The 18,033-nt window shown below is 42.3% G+C and overlaps 1 protein-coding gene across 1 annotated transcript in view; it reads left to right on the forward strand.

Annotated features, from left to right (window-relative positions):
• Positions 1 to 18,033, forward strand: part of CPNE3 (copine 3) — a 63,096-nt gene that overhangs the window by 16,296 nt on the left and 28,767 nt on the right. Inside the window, exons 2-3 of the mRNA XM_026662904.2 lie at positions 10,993 to 11,132; positions 12,216 to 12,395. Of these exons, the coding sequence (XP_026518689.1) occupies positions 11,001 to 11,132; positions 12,216 to 12,395 (312 nt within the window). The 5' untranslated portion in view covers positions 10,993 to 11,000. The remainder of the gene's footprint in view (positions 1 to 10,992; positions 11,133 to 12,215; positions 12,396 to 18,033) is intronic.

Below are 18,033 nucleotides of genomic sequence, written 5' to 3' on the forward strand. Positions count from 1 at the left end.
ATAACATACGGTTGCAATGCTCATTTGATGCACATCCTAGCCAAAGACTTCAGTGTTCCAGACATAAAGGGTAATGTTGTTGAAATTGCAAAATACTTCCGTAACAACTATTTTGCAGCAGCTGCTCTGAAAAAAGTGGGAGGAACTACGCTAACTCTTCCACAAGATGTGCGATGGAACTCAGTAGTGGACTGTTTTGAGCACTATATCAAGAACTGGCCTAATCTGATGACAGTTTGTGAACAAAATCATGGAAAAAATAGATGGCACTGTCACAGCCAAAGTTCTCGACATTGGGTTTAAGAGAAATGTTGAACACATGCTGGGTACCCTGAAGCCTATTTCTGTAGTCTTGAACAAAATGCAGGGAAATAGCTGTTTTATTGCTGATGCTGTTGAAATTTGGAAGGAACTGAGTGATATCTTAAAGAGAAATATGCAATGGTAGAATTAAATTACAAGCATTAAAAAAACAAATGGGACAAATGAATGGGGTCGGTCCTGGGGCTGGTATTGTTCAACGGCTTTACTAATGATCTGCACGATGGGATAGAGTGCACCGTCAGCAAGTTCGCGGATGACGTTAAGCTGAGTGGAGAGGGTAAGGATAGGGTCCAGAGTGACCTAGACAATTTGGAGGATTGGGCCAAAAGAAATCTGATGAGGTTCAACAAGGACAAGTGCAGAGTCCTATGCTTAGGACGGAAGAATCCCATGCACCGCTGCTGACTGGCTAAGCAGCAGTTCTGCGGAAAAGGACATGGGGATTACAGTGGATGAGAAGCTGGATATGAGTCAGCAGTGTGCCCTTGTTGCCAAGAAGGCTTATGGCATATTGGGCTGCATTAGTAGGAGCATTGCCAGCAGATCGAGGGAAGTGATTATTCCCCTCTATTCAGCACTGGTGAGGCCACATCTGGAGTATTGCGTCCAGTTTTGGGCCTCCCTCTACAGAAAGGATGTCAACAAATCGGAGAGAGTCCAGCGGAGGGCAATGAAAATCATCAGGGGGCTGGGGCACAAAACTTATGAGGAGAGGCTGAGGGAACTGGGCTTGTTTAGTTTGCAGAAGAGAAGAGTGAAGGGGGGATTTGATAGCAGCCTTCAACTATCTGAAGGGGGGTTCCAAAGAGGATGGAGCTAGGCTGTTCTTAGTGGTGACAGATAGAACAAGGAGCAATTGTCTCAAGTTGCCGTGGGGGAGGTCTAGGTTGGATATTAGGAAACACTATTTCACTAGGAGGGTAGTAAGCACTGGAAAGGGTTTCCTAAGGAGGTGGTGGAATCTCTATCCTTAGAGGTTTTTAAGGCCCAGCTTGACAAAGCCCTGGCTGGGATGATTTAGTTGGTGTTGGTCCTGTTTGGAGCAGGGGCTTGGACTAGATGACCTCCTGAGATCTCTTCCAACCCTAATCTTCTATGATTCTATCTCCAGCTCACTTTCTTGCAGATATTCTCAATATTCAGTACCAGGGTCAAACCTTCACTGCTGAAGAAGAGGAGTTGGCTAGGACGTGGATGTCCAGCAATCATCCCTCCATAATGCCAGCTATAATAAACTTCAGAGCTAAGGGTGAACCATTCAAGAATGTTTGAAGTATGTTTGCTGCTGATGTTTTAAAGAAAGTCACACCACTGAACTGGTGGATGTCACTTAAGCACTTGGATTCAGAGACTGTTGAAGTGATAATCATCTCCCTTTTAACAGCACTAGCTTCTTCTGCTGGTGTAGAAAGAATATTTTCTTCCTTTGGACTAATTCATTCCAAATTGAGAAATTGTTTGCGACCTGAAAAAGCAGGAAAGCTTGTTTTTCTTTTCCAGATTATGAAGAAACAGGAAAATGAAGGTGAAGATGACTGATTTAGCTGTAGAAGCCAATATTTTCAGTTTCTCATGTTGACTTGGCTGATATAGTCTATTAATTTTTGGGATTTTTAAAAAATATTTCATTTAACTATTTTAGTTAAAAACAATTTTAACAAAAACAAACCTGATTTTTAAAAAACAAATGTTTAACTAAATTCAAAAAATCATATGCTTGTTTTGTTAAAATATTATATGTTTGCTGTTGAAGAAAAAAAATCCAGAATACATAACGTTGTTTTAGTTAAATAAAACAATTGAAACGTCTGTCTGGTGGTGGTCTCCTCCTAATACAGCATGGCAAGAAAATCTTCCAAATATTAATGATTAACCTGTTGAATTGGAGCTAATTCACCTCCCAATGACTTCATAAATATCCGCTTCAATTAACTTTGGTAAATGAAATAACCAATCATTCATTTTCTGATATAGCTGTAAAACTAATCTGAAAAGTTTTCAAAATCACTTTAAAAATGTGTAGTGTGTACCTTCTAAAAATGAAACCTACATCTATTTCTGAGTTTTGAAGAATATGTATTAAGGTTATAACAACCAACAAGAATGCACTTTGATGTAGAAATCCATGATTAAATAGTCTTCCTGACTAGTGATTTAAATCAAATCCATGCTGTTTTATAGCGCCCTCCTTCTACCAGAACAGTGTTTGCTTATTTCTGAGCTCACGCCCTGGAGTAATTCAGTCTGAGCTCTTTCAAAGAATCCAGGGAAACTGTATCCCACATGGTTAGTTTTATTTTAAGCATTCTTAACAAAACAAATCAAAACCTCACAGACTCTTCCCTCAAAAGTCTGTGCAGGTCAAGTAGACCTTTTCCCAAGCCTGTCCCCCACACCAGTAACTTTAGCAGCCCAAAATTTTGTGGCTCTTACCTCAGAGTCACAACAATTAACGACTTCACACAAGTCTCCCTTTTGTCCATTTGGTTTCTAGAGTAATTCCTCTCTGCAGTAGCTCCAGTAGCAGTCCACTGAGAACACAGCCCACCACCCCCTAGCTCCTCCACTTTCTGGAGGGTGTTGCAGCCCTCCTCTGTTTTGTGCTGCCTTCTTTCATAAGGGTGAGCTAATTAAGTTCCAGCTCTTTCTCAGGTGCAGTGAGTGGAGCTAATCAGCCAGTCTGCCTATCAGCCAGTTACTTAGCTGCTGGCTTCTGATCAACAGGAAATGGTATCCCCATATAGTAGAACCTCAAGTTATGAACACCAGAGTTACCAACTGACCAGTCAACCACACACCTCATTTGGAACCAGAAGTATGCAATCAGGCAGCAGAAGAGACACCCCCCCCAAAAAAACAACCAACCAGTACTGTGTTAAATGTAAACTACTAAAAATAAAGGGAAAGCAGCATGTTTCTTCTGCATAGTAAAGTTTCAAAGCTTTGTTAACTTAATATTCAGTTGTAAACTTTTGCAGGAACAACCATAACGTTTTGTTCAGAGCTACGAACATTTCAGAGTTACAAACAACCTCCATTCCTGAAGTGCTTGTAACTCTGAGGTTTTACTGTACCTTCATAATATATGATCTATTTCAGAGTTTCTCAGTTTCCCCATCAGGACCCTTCTTTTGACTGTCCAGACACTTCTGACTCCCTTATTTTTTATGATTTAACAATTATCATATGCCTGGGTGTTCCTGGCAGAGTCTGGTTAGCTGAATCTTGCTCACTGTGTTAGAGGGAGATTCACTAATGTGCATGGCATCCTAAATTCCTGGTCTTTTTGTCCTCTGCTCTGATTGGTGCATTTATAATTTACAGGTTTCTTTTGCAATGCTGTGAATTACGTCTTCTGATCTAATAAAGATATATTATTATTACATTTATTTAAGCCTCAAATTAAAAATCAATTCAGTTTTAACAGGTCTCACCCTTATGAAACTAGCTAAGTCCTGCCCTTATTTTAGACATATAATTTAAAATAACAGTACTCAAGATCAGTAATGACTGACAGACTGACATTATCCGGTAATATCCTGACCGAACCTTAGAGAATTAATTTAAACCTTATTGAATATGAGTTAATATTTTGGGGTTCCATTGTTTTAAAAATGCAATTGTGTATGTGGTGGTACACTGTATGTACCTTCTCTGGTAAGGAGGAGGATGCTAATGTACTACTTCTGGTTATCAGCCCTTTGAAGCTACCCCCTGGAGAGCTATGCATATACTAGTTCAAACTGGATTCTCCAGGGATGGACAGAGAGGGACAAAAAAGATTTTTTTGAAGCATCCAGCAAACAGACAGGAACCTTGGTCCACAGACATCCCCAATCCTTTGGATAGGTTTGGAAGGTCTAGGCATACTGAAGCCCCATAAGATTGAGTGCTTGTTCTGAGCTGATGCTGAGATTAATTTGCAGCCACAAGGAATCCCTCTTGATGGGAATTTGAAGGACTGCTCCTGCCACAATCCATGTTTGGGTTGGGTGGTGCCTGGTAAGCTTATTAGCATATATGTAGGTTCTTTTTTTGTTTTGTTGTTTTCTCTGTAGTGCTTTTTTACCTTAAGAATAAAATAGGCATACATTGAAAGATTTGTGTAGTATTGAAAGATCTGTGTGCTTCTCAAGTGTTGACAATCATTCTGTTTTCAGTCTCTGAAGAGAAAGCAGGCAGGTATGCTTGGGTAGCCTGTCTCTTCTGGGAATAACACAGGGAAGGCAGGGAAATACAGTGCAGTCTGGAAATACCCTGGTCAGAAGAAGTGAGACACAGATATCCACCCAAGAAAGGCAATGAATGGGGAGCTGGACGCCTGAGAGTGGATGCCTTTGTTGGACCAGTTAGAGGAAATATAGGTGCAGTTCCCTTGAACTGTGATAATTGCTTCATGGTACATTCCCAATTTGGTTCAGTTTTCTACTTGACAAGCAAGCAAGCAAGCCCCTCTCTCTCTCTCCTGTACCTGCTGTATGACTATAGCTTTTACTTATGCTGAAAGACAAGCAAATGTTGACTTTACTGATTCATCAGTTACCACAGAGGTGGGCAAACTACAGCCCACGGGACCCTCCTACCCAGCCCCTGAGCTCCTGGCCCCTCCCCTGCTATTCCCCCTCCCCTGCAGTCTCAGCTCACTGCGCCGCTGGCACAATGCTCTGGGTGGCGAGCTCTTGCCGGGCAGCGCAGCTGCAGAGCCGTGGCCTGACCCGGTGCTCTGTGCTGTGTGATGGTGTGGCTGGCTCCAGCCGGGCGGCACGGCAGCCTGTCCTGGTGCTCTGAGCGGTGCGGCTGTAGCACCGCCAGCTACCGGTGCTCCAGGCAGCGCAGTAAGGGAGCAGGGGGGTTGGATAGAGGGCAGGGGAGTTCGGGGTGGTGGTCGGGGCGGTCAGAGGGCGGGAACAGGGGGGTTGAATGGGGGCAAGGGTTCCGGGGCAGGGAGGCAGTCAGGAAGGGGAGGCAGAGTTGGATGGGGCGGCGGGGGGCAGTCAGGGGCAGGGGCTCCGGGGGCGGTCAGGGAGAAGGGGGGGGTGGATGGGGCAGGGGTCTCGGGGGGGGGGCAGTCAGGAAGGAGAGGGGGAGTTGGATGGGGCGGCGGGGGCAGTCGGGGCAGGAGTTTTGGGGGTGGTTAGGGGACAAGGAGGGGTGAATGGGGCCGGGGTCCCAGGGGGGCCGTCAGGGGACAGGGAGCAGGGGGGGTCGGATAGGGGGAGGGGGCCAGGCCACGCCATGCCTGCCTGTTTGGGGAGGCACAGTCTCCCCTAACCGGCCCTCCATACAATTTTGGAAACCCGATGTGGCCCTGAGACCAAAAAGTTTGCCCGCCCCTGAGTTACCACATAATGGTATTTGAGAGATCATAGTTATTTCCTTGTTTTAGGCCAGGTCTACACTGCAAAGTTTTGTCAGCATAGCTATGTCCGTTAGAGTGTGGAGTGGGGAGAGGATCAGAATGCATTCCCTAAGGGCTTGTCTACATTACCCTCAGAATCGACGGGCAGCAATCAATCCAGTGGGGGTTGATTTATCACGTCAAGTCTAGACGCGATAAATCGACCGCCCAGTGCTCTCCCATCGACTCCGGTATTCCACCAGAGTGAGAGGCGCAATTGACAGGGGAGCGTCTGCTGTCGACTCACCGCAGTGAAGACACCATGGTGAGTAGATCTGAGTACGTCGACTTCAGCTACGTTATTCATGTAGCTGAAGTTGTGTAGCTTAGATTGATTTCCCCCTCCCGCCCCCTTAGTGTAGACCAGACCTAACTGACATAGCTATGCTAACAAAAACCCCAGTGTAGACGCAACTGTGCTAACAGAAGTGTGTCAGGAGGCGTCGTTACGCTAAAAGAAAAGCTCCTTCTGTTGGCTTACACAGCATCTGCACTAAGAGGGTATGCTGGCAAAGTTATACTGGCAAAATATTTGTAATATAGACAAGGCCTTAGTGGGAAAGAAATGCAATATATTGGTAGTAACAGTTGGTAAATACTCATTTAAAAAAAATGTTTGTGACCACTTTCCTTCTGCACAGAACATTTGATTAAGTTTCTATTTTTAAAATGGAAATTCCTTTTAAAATGTTAAGTTAACCTCCTTCACACATACATGCATAAATATCTGGGGAGTTCATTCTGGCAGTTTCAGAAACATTGATGAATGTTCAGCTAATAATTAAAGCCTGTTACAAAACAGGGTTACAATTTTGTTGGCGTATGGCACTACTTCTTATTGTTCAATCTTCTCTTCTGCGTGTCTTTATTTTAAAAACAAACAAAAAACTCTTCCATTAGAGCCTGATCCCAAGCCTGCTGAAGTCAGTGAGTCTTTCTATTTACGTCAGTGAGAATTGGGTTGGACTCTTGCTAAACTGGGCTCTTGCTGTCTACAAAATTACATAGTATTTAATGTGCTGCAAGAACGAGCCTACACAATGATACATTAACTTGGTGGAGCTCTGATTTATTACTCTGGCGTGGAGAAGTATCAACCAACTTGAGCAGGTTGTATAACAAATACGAATTCACAAATGCGTAGTAGACAGAAAGCAAAAAAACTTCATTAAATGTTATTCACAATGAACTATTTGGCGAGTTTTATTGATTGATTAGTTAGTTGCTAAGTTTATGGCTATGACAAAGCAGTTGCTGTCTTGGAATTGCTGTTTATTCTTCTCTTGCCATCTGATTATTTTAGACCATCACTTTATAGGTGTTTTGGGGGGTAGGAATGTATTTGGTTTTTGTGTGTACACAAAAAAGATGAGAGTGAAGAAAAGCCAAGATTTTATAACTTTCAGAAAAATAAATCTTTCCATTACATCTGAATAAAATCATAAGGCACTCTTTGGAGATTCTTTTAAAGTTACTCATCGAGTTCACCCACCTCTCAGGTTTCTGGCCTCAAATCTGAAATCGCACTGTTCTCCCATTCTCAGGTCTGTCCTGGGTGGCAGTCCTGTGGTATCAATTGTGATTTGCCTCAGCAGGCCACCCATATGTGTAGTAGACTTCTGCCGTTTTGTTCCCTCTGAAAGCAATGACAACAGTTGATACAATGACCAAACTATCTCCTTTATGCAAAGTATCATTTATTGAGAACAAAAGCATTTAAAAAATCTTAGGAACAATAAACCAACCTATATGCTTGCCGGATAGCTACCTATTTTCTACCTTGGGACCCTGGAATGACTAATTACCTATAGACTCTTCTGTCTCTGCTTGCTTTGCTCCCTCTCAGAACTCATTGAGATTCTCTGGACTACCCCTGGTGACTCATCCCCCTTCTCAATAATCCAGTCACCTTTTCGCTGTTAACTCAGTTGATCTCTAGCCTTCGGCCTGGCTAAACAGCTGTCATTTCAGGAGCCTAGAAGTTGTGTGCTTGTGTTTTTTATCTGGGAAATCATTGTCTCCTTATATAGACCCTACTGTATTTGAGCATTATAGGTGTATAAATAAATATTTCACTAGCCCTGTGTACAATAATTTCCCGCACTGACTATTCACTTACAGGGCTCATAGACATGTAGGTGATATGTAATAATTTTATCGCAAGACAGTTCTTGGAAATTCTTTTAAAGTTTCCAGAAATGTTCACAAATCTTAGCCAATGTTAATGGAATTTTAATGGAAACCATCAGGGTAGGCAGCTCAAATTAGTGATTCAAAACAAAATCTTTTTATTTTTCCCAATTAATGCTTTTTTATTTATTTATTTATTTATTGGGTAAAGTGGATTTAGTGCAATCAAAAGGTGACAGAAATCTCTGAAGTGCTCTCTCCACAGTAAAGGCACAAATTGACTAGCATCTTTTCCACTCTGTAAAGGCATATTGACAGTATCCACAGCTGTTATTCTGGCACTCTTCAACAGCAATAATAGACTAGATGGAAATCTCAGAATCAATACTCTCTAAGGCATCTAGAGGTATTTTTTTTTATTAAAAGTTGCTAACAGCTTTTTTAAACATAACTGGAACCTGCGGATTTCAAAAATGGCTATTACCAAGCTGCATTTTGACATTTAGACCCTCAAATTTGCAAAGAAATATGGCTGCCAAAATTCACCAGAAATGTTTATTATACCAACAGTGTGTGTATGAACTTGTCAGCAAAATCAAACTGTTTAGCATAATTCCTTTTCAGTCTATTCAGAACAGAAATGAGAAGGCATATACCATGGCGTTAACACCTCTTGCACCCTGATAGTCAACTGGCTATTGCATATAGTCATGCATATATCCTAATATTAGGAATAAGTTAATCATAACACAAGTTATATTTCTTGTAATATGAGAAATCATTCTTGCATGTTTACTATGTTTTATAGTACATAATGCTTTGTAGTTAGAGCAGAATTAGCATAGGATAGTAATTTTTTACAGTTAGAGCAACAGTAGTTTAGATGAGGTGGTGGTTTATGACACTCATTGGTTAGTTGTAGGTAAATCATGAAACCAGTAGTAAGTGTCAAGAGATCCACCCAGTTTCCTGCAATCTCTGCATTATTTGCCCAGAATCAATTAAAGATGTGCGTGAAGCAGGTGAACAAAGATTACATAAAACAGGGCAGGCAACAGCCATTAGAAATAGTCTGCAAGATATCAAAGTCAGAGGCCATTAACAAAATTCAGTTCATCTTTCTTTCAGAACAGACAGTATCAGTTGTGTGGCATAGACGTTGCTTTTCCTGATACATAGACACAGGCAAAATTCAGAGGATATGGAAAGCAAGAGCATTTGCAACTGATATATCATGTGTGGCAAGCTATAGTGATTTCAGTGAAGACACCAGTGGCCATAATACAAGACAGTCCAGTTCTGTGACACCTATAGGCTTGAGATGCTGCATGTTTTGTCAAGAAGTGCACTCTAAACAGAGACTCACCTGTTACTACATTCGAGATGAGTGAATGGATAATGAAACTAGCTGTATTTGACCACAAAATGAATGTTCGTTAAGTTGGAGTAAATGACCTCATAGCTGCTGAAGGCAAGTCCCACCTACCTAGTTACATCCCATTTATAAGGTCTGTCTGTGATGGAAAACGAGAGAATGCACTGAAATTACTGACACAGCCTTGCTTTGGTTTCAAACTGAGCTTCAGCGTATAGTCAGTCACTGCCATGTTTTGGAGCTATCTGATGATTGGCATTGTTACTGTAATCTTGGAAAGGAAACTGACATTGAAATTCTACCCTCCTAAAAACGGAAAATGTGGAAATGGCAGAAGTGCTTAATGACTTCTTTGTTTCGGTTTTCACCAAGATTGGTGGTCATTGGACGTCTAACAGTGAATCCCAGTAAAAATGAGGTAGGCTCAGAGGCTAAAATAGGAAAAGAACAAGTTAAAAATTACTTAGACAAATTAGAGGCCTTCAAGTCACCAGGGCCTGATGAAATGCAAGGAGCTAATCTGAGCCATTAGCGATGATCTTTGAAAAGTCATGGAAGACGGGGGAGATTCCAGAAGTCTGACTGGAAAAGGGCAAACTTTAACTGTTAGGTGGTATAAACTGGAGTACCTAGGAGAGTGGAGCTCTGGGAAGAGTGTGCGTAGGCTTCTGAAAGAATTTGGTGGTTCAGCAGATAGCTGAGGGTAGTTCGACTCCAATTTCCCAAGGAGTTGTGCCAGATGGGAATGCTTGAGAGGGCAGAAATAGAAACACTGGACACTGCTCACATGCAGTTGGTTTGGAAGCACATGGGATCCAAAATTTGGGGCCCAAATCAGCAGACTCATGACTGTCCAAGTGGGGATTCAGCCAGGGCTGTAACAAATGTATTACCAAAGCTAAGCTACAGTTAATATTAAACTAAAAATAAAACATAACTGAGTAGGAGCTGGAACTGCAGTCCAGGAACCAGATAGTGATGAACTGCTTGCACAGCACTTCTTGCTAGTGGGCCTCCTTCAGGTTCAAGGAAAGACTTGGGATGCTTTAGAGGATGTCCAAGAAAGTTTACAGTAGGCACTTAAGGGATAATATGCTCCCAACTGAAGTTTTCCTTCGCCTAACCCTCGTAATTAGAGGTTGGCTTTAGCCCAGGATTTTATATAAATGTCCAATTCCTTTTTAAATCCTGCTAAGTTCTTGGTTTCAGTATCCTGTTGCAGTGAGGTGCATAGTACATATGCATTGTGTGTGGGGTGTGAGAATTAATTTCCGCTCTGAATTTGCCAATTTTCCATTTCATTGAGTTTTAATTAGTTTTTGTATTCTGTGACAGTGAAGACCTTCATATGAGTGTTTTGCAGCTTAATTAGTTAATGTTTATTAAGTGCTTTAAGAACTCAGGGTGAAAGGTGTGCCAGAAGTACCTTATTTAATTGATGTAGTTTTCTAGTGCTATTTCCAGTTTCTTAATTTGGTACCCAAATGGTTTGAGAAGCCTGAATCTTTCATCGTATATACAAATTTTTGTGTGTTAATGATTGGAATTAAGTTTTTTATTTAAACGAAGCTAGAAGTTCGTTACACTGGCACATGTCCTTATATTGTAACTTGTCCAGGTAGCACTTAGAGCTCCAAATCTTGCTCTTGAGAGGCTCATACTATGCCCACTTCCTGATGCTTTTAGGTTGCACCTGTTTATTTTTGGAGTCTATATATTATTTATTTATTTATTTTTAATATTTAGTTCTTCTGCTTATTTCCAGATTAGCAGATGGCGGCACAATGTGTAACAAAGGTGGAGCTGACCATCTCCTGCAACAATCTCCTGGATAAAGATGTTGGTTCAAAGTCAGACCCTCTGTGTGTACTTCTTCATAATACAAGTGGGCAGCAATGGTATGAGGTAGAGTATTACACTTTTTCCTAGAATATTCTTAAAGTACAGTCTGGCTGAATATTTCTAACAATGAAAATAGTGAGGTACTAGAGTTACTTTCAATAGTTCTTATGACTTACCAACTCTACTAGATACTTCGGGCCAGAGAGTGTGTGTGTATCAATCACAGACATGTAACCTGCTACGGAGCTGCACCGTGCGAGTATTAATTTTGTTTTATCTAAGCTCTTATAATATCTGAGGCTATGGCTACACTACATCTTAAGTTGGTATAAGTTATGTTGCTCAGGTGTGAATAAGCCACACCCTGAGCACATAAGTTTCACCTACCTAAGCACCGGTGTGGACGGCACTATGTCAGCAGAAGAGCTTCTCCCGCCAACATAGCTACCACTGCTTGTGGGGGCTGAAGTAATTAAGTCGATGGGAGAGTTCTCTCCTGTCGGCATAGAGTGTCTGCACTGATAGAGCAGCTACATTGGTGCAGCTGTGCTGCTGAAAGCTCTGTGGTGTACCCATAGCTTAAGTGTAATTTCCTGGGGGGTCTGCTCTCTGCAGAGAGTAGATGGGCAGGCAGCAGGCCTTCTGGTGTACTGGAGGACCTAACACAGAAGCAGCAACTGCTCTGTCTTCTAATGGAGTAGTGTGTGCTTGCCCCCAAAACTGCTAGTGTTGCCCTTTCTAATGATTTGATGTCTTCCTATTCTCTCATTGTTTCTTCTTGTCCAAAATGATGATTTCATCAGGACTATTAGGTTTTTCAAATGTTATTTCTGAGTTCATCTCTCCCAGCCTTCACTTTGGACAAAATGTTAAGTTTTATTTATGAAATGTCCAGAAGTGACTACATTTCATTGGTGGGAGAACTGATCCTTAAATATGCCTTGTCTACCACACATGGATTTTGTAAAATTTAGTTTGTAAAGTACTTTGTACTAGGATGAAAGGAGTTCAGAAGTACATATTGTTCTACTTGCACCTAGCAGGGCTCTTGGAAGCCTAGCGTGAGCGATGAATCGATTTGGCCACCTGCATAGTTGTATGAGCCAGTTGATGAACATCTTGGTAATGTGACTTTTCTATCTGCAGGTTGATCGCACAGAAAGGGTTAAGAATTCCTTGAACCCAAAGTTCGCCAAGAGGTTCCTAATTGATTACTACTTTGAACTGGTTCAGAAGTTTAAATTTGGGATTTATGACATTGACAACAAAACCATTGATCTAAGTGATGATGACTTCCTGGGAGAATTTGAATGCACTCTGGGACAAGTGAGTTCAAACCGCACCTCAGCTTGTACTACAGGGGATATGTTTGTGACTGGTTACTCCCTGCCTCCCAGGGTGCCACCTGTACTGGGGTACCATTGAGCCCATCTGTTGCACCAGCCTGGGCTTCCTTACACTGTCCTGCTGAGCCAGGCCTTCAAGCCTCCTCCAGCACGCACACAGGTAGGGACACACCGAGCTGCAGAAAGACAGAGACACTGAAATCAACACTGCATGGGAAGGCTTCAGCTAAGGAATGACCCAGCACTAAAGTGCACACCCCCTCTGGAGTGTAAACCCAAAATTGTATCGTATTGCGCTGCACAGAATATTGTACAGCATAAGCTCATGAAATTTTCTCCCTCCCTCAATATGGAGGAAGATGTGCACAGCTTTTTGCCCCCTCAGTTATGAATTCCACAAACTGATTTTAGAGAGAACAAAAACAAGTTTATTAACTACAAAAGATAGATTTTAAGCGATTATAAGGATTAGCAAACAGATCAAAGCAGATTACTGAGCAAATAAAACAAACTCGCAAACTAAGCTTAATACACTAAAGAAACTGGTTACAAGTAGTAATTTCTTACCCTAAATGTTGCTTTAGTCAGATTGCAGAGGTTCTTGAAGGCAAGCTGCTCTTGCTTGCAGCTTAAAACTCCAGGTATTTCTTTCACAGGCCAGACACCTTTTCCAGCCTGGGCTCAGTCCTTCTCTTCCCCACCCCCGCCTTTGTCCTTGTTTCTTAGAACTAGTCTACACTGGCAACGCTAAAGCACTGCCGCGACAGCGCTTTAACGTAGCATGTGTGGTCGCGGCAAAGCGCTGGGAGAGAGGTCTCCCAGCACACTCTTTTTTAAAAACAAAAAACTCCACGAGGGGCATAGCTCCCAGCGCTGGGGGGCACTGTCCACACTGGTGCTTTACAGCGCTGCAACTTGCTGTGCTCAGGGGGGTGTGTTTTCACACCCCTGAGCAAAGAAAGTTGCAGTGATGTAAATTGCCAGTGTAGACAAGCTCTTTGATGTTTCCAGCCATTATCCTGGGCAGGGATTCAGTGAAGAACAAACCCTGATTATGTCCCTCCCTTGCCTTAAATAGATTTTACAAATGGCAGGAATCATTTGTTTTCTAGTGTGGTTCCTTCCTCTTCTCTCTCTCTCTCTTCCTCCTCCCCCCAGTGAAAAAATACTGGTATTCTATCATGGAGTCCAATACCAAGTTACATGATCACATGACCCGGCAGTGTCAAAGCAGGCGTAAGTCAAAGGCCTTTGTAGCATCCCAGGAAGGTGGGAGATTAGCATCTTCAAAGACCCATTGTTCTCCCTAATGGTCCATTGACTTGTCCCCTGCTAGCCATCTGTCTTCTGATGGGTGTTCACCAGGTGCTGGAAACACTCTTTTGTAGTACAGATGTATAGTCAGTATTCCTAACTTTAAATACAAAAATGATACCTGCATACAAATAGGGTAATCACATTCAGCAAATCATAACCTTTCTAATGATATCTTACATGCCTTATCTTGCACAAAACATATAGCTATGCTATAATCACATTATAACACTATTTCTATGAAGAATATGAAGTGTAGTGTCACAATGTTATTACCCACTTTGATTTCTACTAAAACTATGTAATAGTAAGCTTACGTTAAGCTGTGCCTCTTTTATACATATTGACCTATAACCATGCTCATATGAGGGGATAGCACTCTTAGGTGAAGAATAGGCGTCTCTGCTAATTTGTTGACACTTAAAATGCTGCAGCTGCTTACTTATGTCGACTAGAGGAGTTCTCCGGTTTCAGGGAGGTAGATTATCTACTCAGAGGCAGTAGTTAGGTCAATGGGAGAATTCTCCCATCGACCTAGCACTGTTTACACCCGGAGTTAGGTCAGTTTAACCGCATCGCTCAAGTGTGTGGATTTTTCACTAATTTCCTAGTGTAGACCAAGCGTAAGAGTCTCTGCAAGTTTGTTTTTGTCTCAGTTCAGCACATAAGATCAGTCTGTGAGCAGTCGTCTTGAGGTTTTGTCTAATGTATGCTAATCACTGTAGAATATGAGAGAGAATATTCTATCTCTATCACAAGAGGGTGAGATAATATCTTTTATCGAACCAACTTCTGTTGGTATAAGAGACCAGATTTTGAGCTCTTCTTCAGGTCTGGGAAATGTGTCACAGCTAAATACAAGATGGTACAGATTGTTTAGCATAAGTAATTAACACACATTTCAAGGGATCATTCAAGTGACCTATTAACACTTCTCTAGTCATGGCCGGGGGAACAGGGGCAGGGCCGCCCAGAGAGTGGGGCAATTTGCCAGGGGCCCCGTGAGCCGTGGCCCGGCGTCGGTCCGGGTCTTCGGCGGCATTTCGGCGGCAGGTCCTTCAGTGCTGCCGAAGACGCGGAGCGACTGAAGGGTCCCCCGCCGCCGAAATGCCACCAAAGACCCGGACCGCCACCGGGTGAGTACAAGCGCTGCAGCTCCCCTGCTTTGCCCCAGGCCCCCTGAATCCTCTGGGCGGCCCGGGGGGGGGGGGGGAAGGGGGAGAGGCTGAGGGGAAGGGTTTAAGTGAGTTATAGATTGTTCTAAGAAGTCATAAATCCAGGATCTCTATTTAGTCCATGCTTTTTAGTATTTAGCAAAGCTGTGAAATTAAGCTCTCAGGCCGAACTTTAGAAGGTTTTGTTCAGATTTCCCTTGAGAATAAGGACTGAGAGGTCAGATATAGAGTGATCGCTTTGTGAAAAGTGTTCACCCAAAGGTGATAAGGTACTTTTGTTTTTTATCATTTTTCTGCGTGAGTTGATTCAAGAGCATAGTGATTCTCTGGTTTCACCCACATAGTTGTTGTTGGGGCATTTAGTGCATTTGAGGAGGTGTACACCTCATGTTGTGATAGGCATGTGAAGGATCCATGGATCTTAACACCCCCCCACAACACACGGTTTCGATAATGCTAGCAGTGGAGATATGTTTTCAGCTTTTGCATCTGTTGTTGTTGCAGGGTCTGGCGCCACTTTCAGTTGGCGTGTCTTGGTATTTGGGGAGCTTGCTTTTGATAATGAGCTTGGAGGGTGGGGGGGATTGTTTGAAGGCCAGAAGTAGGGGTTCAGAAAAGATTTCTTTTAGAATGTGGTTCGAGTATGTGTTGTGATTATCTGATGATAACCCATATTGGTACCAATGTGGGGTGATAGGTGACAACTAGAGGTGTGTGGTCAGAGGATGTTTTATTTCTGTATTGAAGCAGGTTCTGCTGTTGGGTTATTTGGGTGGCCCATTCCATAAAGTGATCTAATTCTCTGAGTGTCCTTGTTTGGTGAAGGCAGTTTTAAGTGGGTGTGACGTTGTGCAATCTATATGGTTTTATAAAAACTTGATAATAAGTCAATATAATGTAACTGGGATAGTTTTAGAGAAAATACGGTAATAAGTGAATGTAACGTAACTGGGATATGCTTCATGCAAAAGATCTCTTGTAAGGTATCATTACAAAGCTTATAATCTACTGAGTATGATCATCTGATTTGTATAAATGTACCACTCTTGTATCTAAAACTAGAAATATAAAATGTAACTCTGAGGGCCTATTGTAATTATGTGAAGTGTGGGCCATTAATAATGGTTTGGAATCTTGATGACTCCCATTGTCTGCAGATGGCTGTTTACCTGTGAGTCTCCCTGTATATGTGTGTGCTGGCAAGTGAGTAATGAAGTCTTGCAGTGACATGTGATCATGTCACCTGAACTGGAATCCATCTTTAACCTGGTGCTTTTCCAATGAGGGGGGGTGGAAACCCAGAGGGACAAAGGGTTCCCGCCTTATGCAAAAGATATATAAAGAGGTGGAACAGAAGAGAGTGGGAGAGGAGCCATTATGGAGAATCCCCTAGCTAACACCTAAGCTGGAACAAGAGTTGTACCAGGGGAAAGAATTGTGCCCAGGCCTGGAAGGTGTCCAGTCTGAGAAAAACTTACTGAAGCATCTCTGAGGGTGAGATTATCTGTATTTAGTTTGATTAGGCATAGATTTGCGCATTTTATTTTATTTTGCTTGTGACTTACTTTGTTCTGTCTGTTACTACTTTGAACCACTTAAATCCTACTGTCTGTATTTAATAAAATCACTTTTTATTTAGTAATTTACTCAGAGTATGTATTAATACCTGGGGGAGCAAACAGCTGTGCATATCTCTCTATCAGTGTTATAGAGGGCGAACAATTTGAGTTTGCCCTGCATAAGCTTTATGCAGGGTAAAACGGATTTATCTGGGTTTAGACCCCATTGGGAGTTGGGCATCTGAGTGCTAAAGACAAGCACACTCCTGTGAGCTGTTTTTAGGTAAACTTGCAGCTTTGGGACAAGTGATTCAGACCCTGGGTCTGTGTTGGAGCCAGACTGGAGTGTCTCGCTCAACAAGACAGGGTGCTGGAGTCCTGAGCGTGCAGGGAAAACAGAAGCAGGGGTAGTCTTTGCACAGCAGGTGCCAGCTCCCAAGGGGGTTTCTGTGATCTAACCCGTCACAATGGGTTTATCCCAGACTTTCTCCTGTGAGCATATTCTGTGGTATCTAAGTGCCTGGCCGTAGATAACATTTCTTGCTATGTTTGGGGTGGTTACTGGACCTCTGAAGGTAGGTGTGGTGATCCGTGAGTTTTTTTTATATTGTTGTCTGTCGAAGCTGATCTTGCTGTCCAGGAAGTTGTTGCTAGTGTGGGCATGGTTTAGAGAGACTTTTATGTATTGGTAGTAGTTGCTGAAGTTGTGGTGAAAACCTGAGGTAGTTTAGGTGTCTGTCCAGAGGATGAAAATATCATCTATGTATCTCAGGTATCTCATTGGTTTCATACTTGTGTTTGTCCAGAAATTCTTCTTCAAGGCAGCCCATGAAAAGGTTGGCATATTGGGGAGCCATCCTAGTACCCATGGCTGTAATTATGCAGATTTCTGTGTAGAGGTGGACTAGGAATAAATGAGAAATGATAGTTAGTCACTGCCATCCAGAATACCCAAATGTTTGTAGAGTCCAAACTGCTGTTGCCATGACATGCCACTTGAGCTATTAAGTCAGGCTCTATAGAAAATCCTATAATAGCTATAAATCAATACCTTAAAGCATTGTATGTTTTCTGAAACTTTTATCGGTGTAACAGCAGCCTGATACTCTTCCTTTCTGCGAGATCAAAAACAAGATCATGTGGCATGATTGCAAAACATTACAAACATCAGTAAATTATATGAATTGCTAATTTTGAAGGGTTTTTAATAAGACATCAGATTCCAGTGCATCTGAGCTAATTTAGCCGATCCGATTCTGGGATTAGAGGGAGGACAATAATCTCAAGTATTTTATCTACCTACATCAAAACTCCTTCTCTGCACTTGCTAATTTGCATAGATAACGGGCATCTAATTGGAGAGTGAAACTATGGAATTCAAAGTTGCCGGCTTTTCTACTCAAGCTTCTTCTAGAAGGAAAGTTTAGAGATTCCAAGATGGGGAAACTAACAGCTCATTGCTGAAAGTTATTTATGAAGGTTCTTGTTGCTCTCATTACTGTTTGCTTCAGTGAGAGACAAGGAAAAGTAAATTGTCTTCCTAAAAGGCCTTGTCTTCCTGTTAATGTTG

This window comes from Terrapene carolina, unplaced genomic scaffold (assembly GCF_002925995.2).
Source record: "Terrapene carolina triunguis isolate 2854851 unplaced genomic scaffold, T_m_triunguis-2.0 Scaffold58, whole genome shotgun sequence".
NCBI lineage: Eukaryota > Metazoa > Chordata > Testudines > Emydidae > Terrapene > Terrapene triunguis.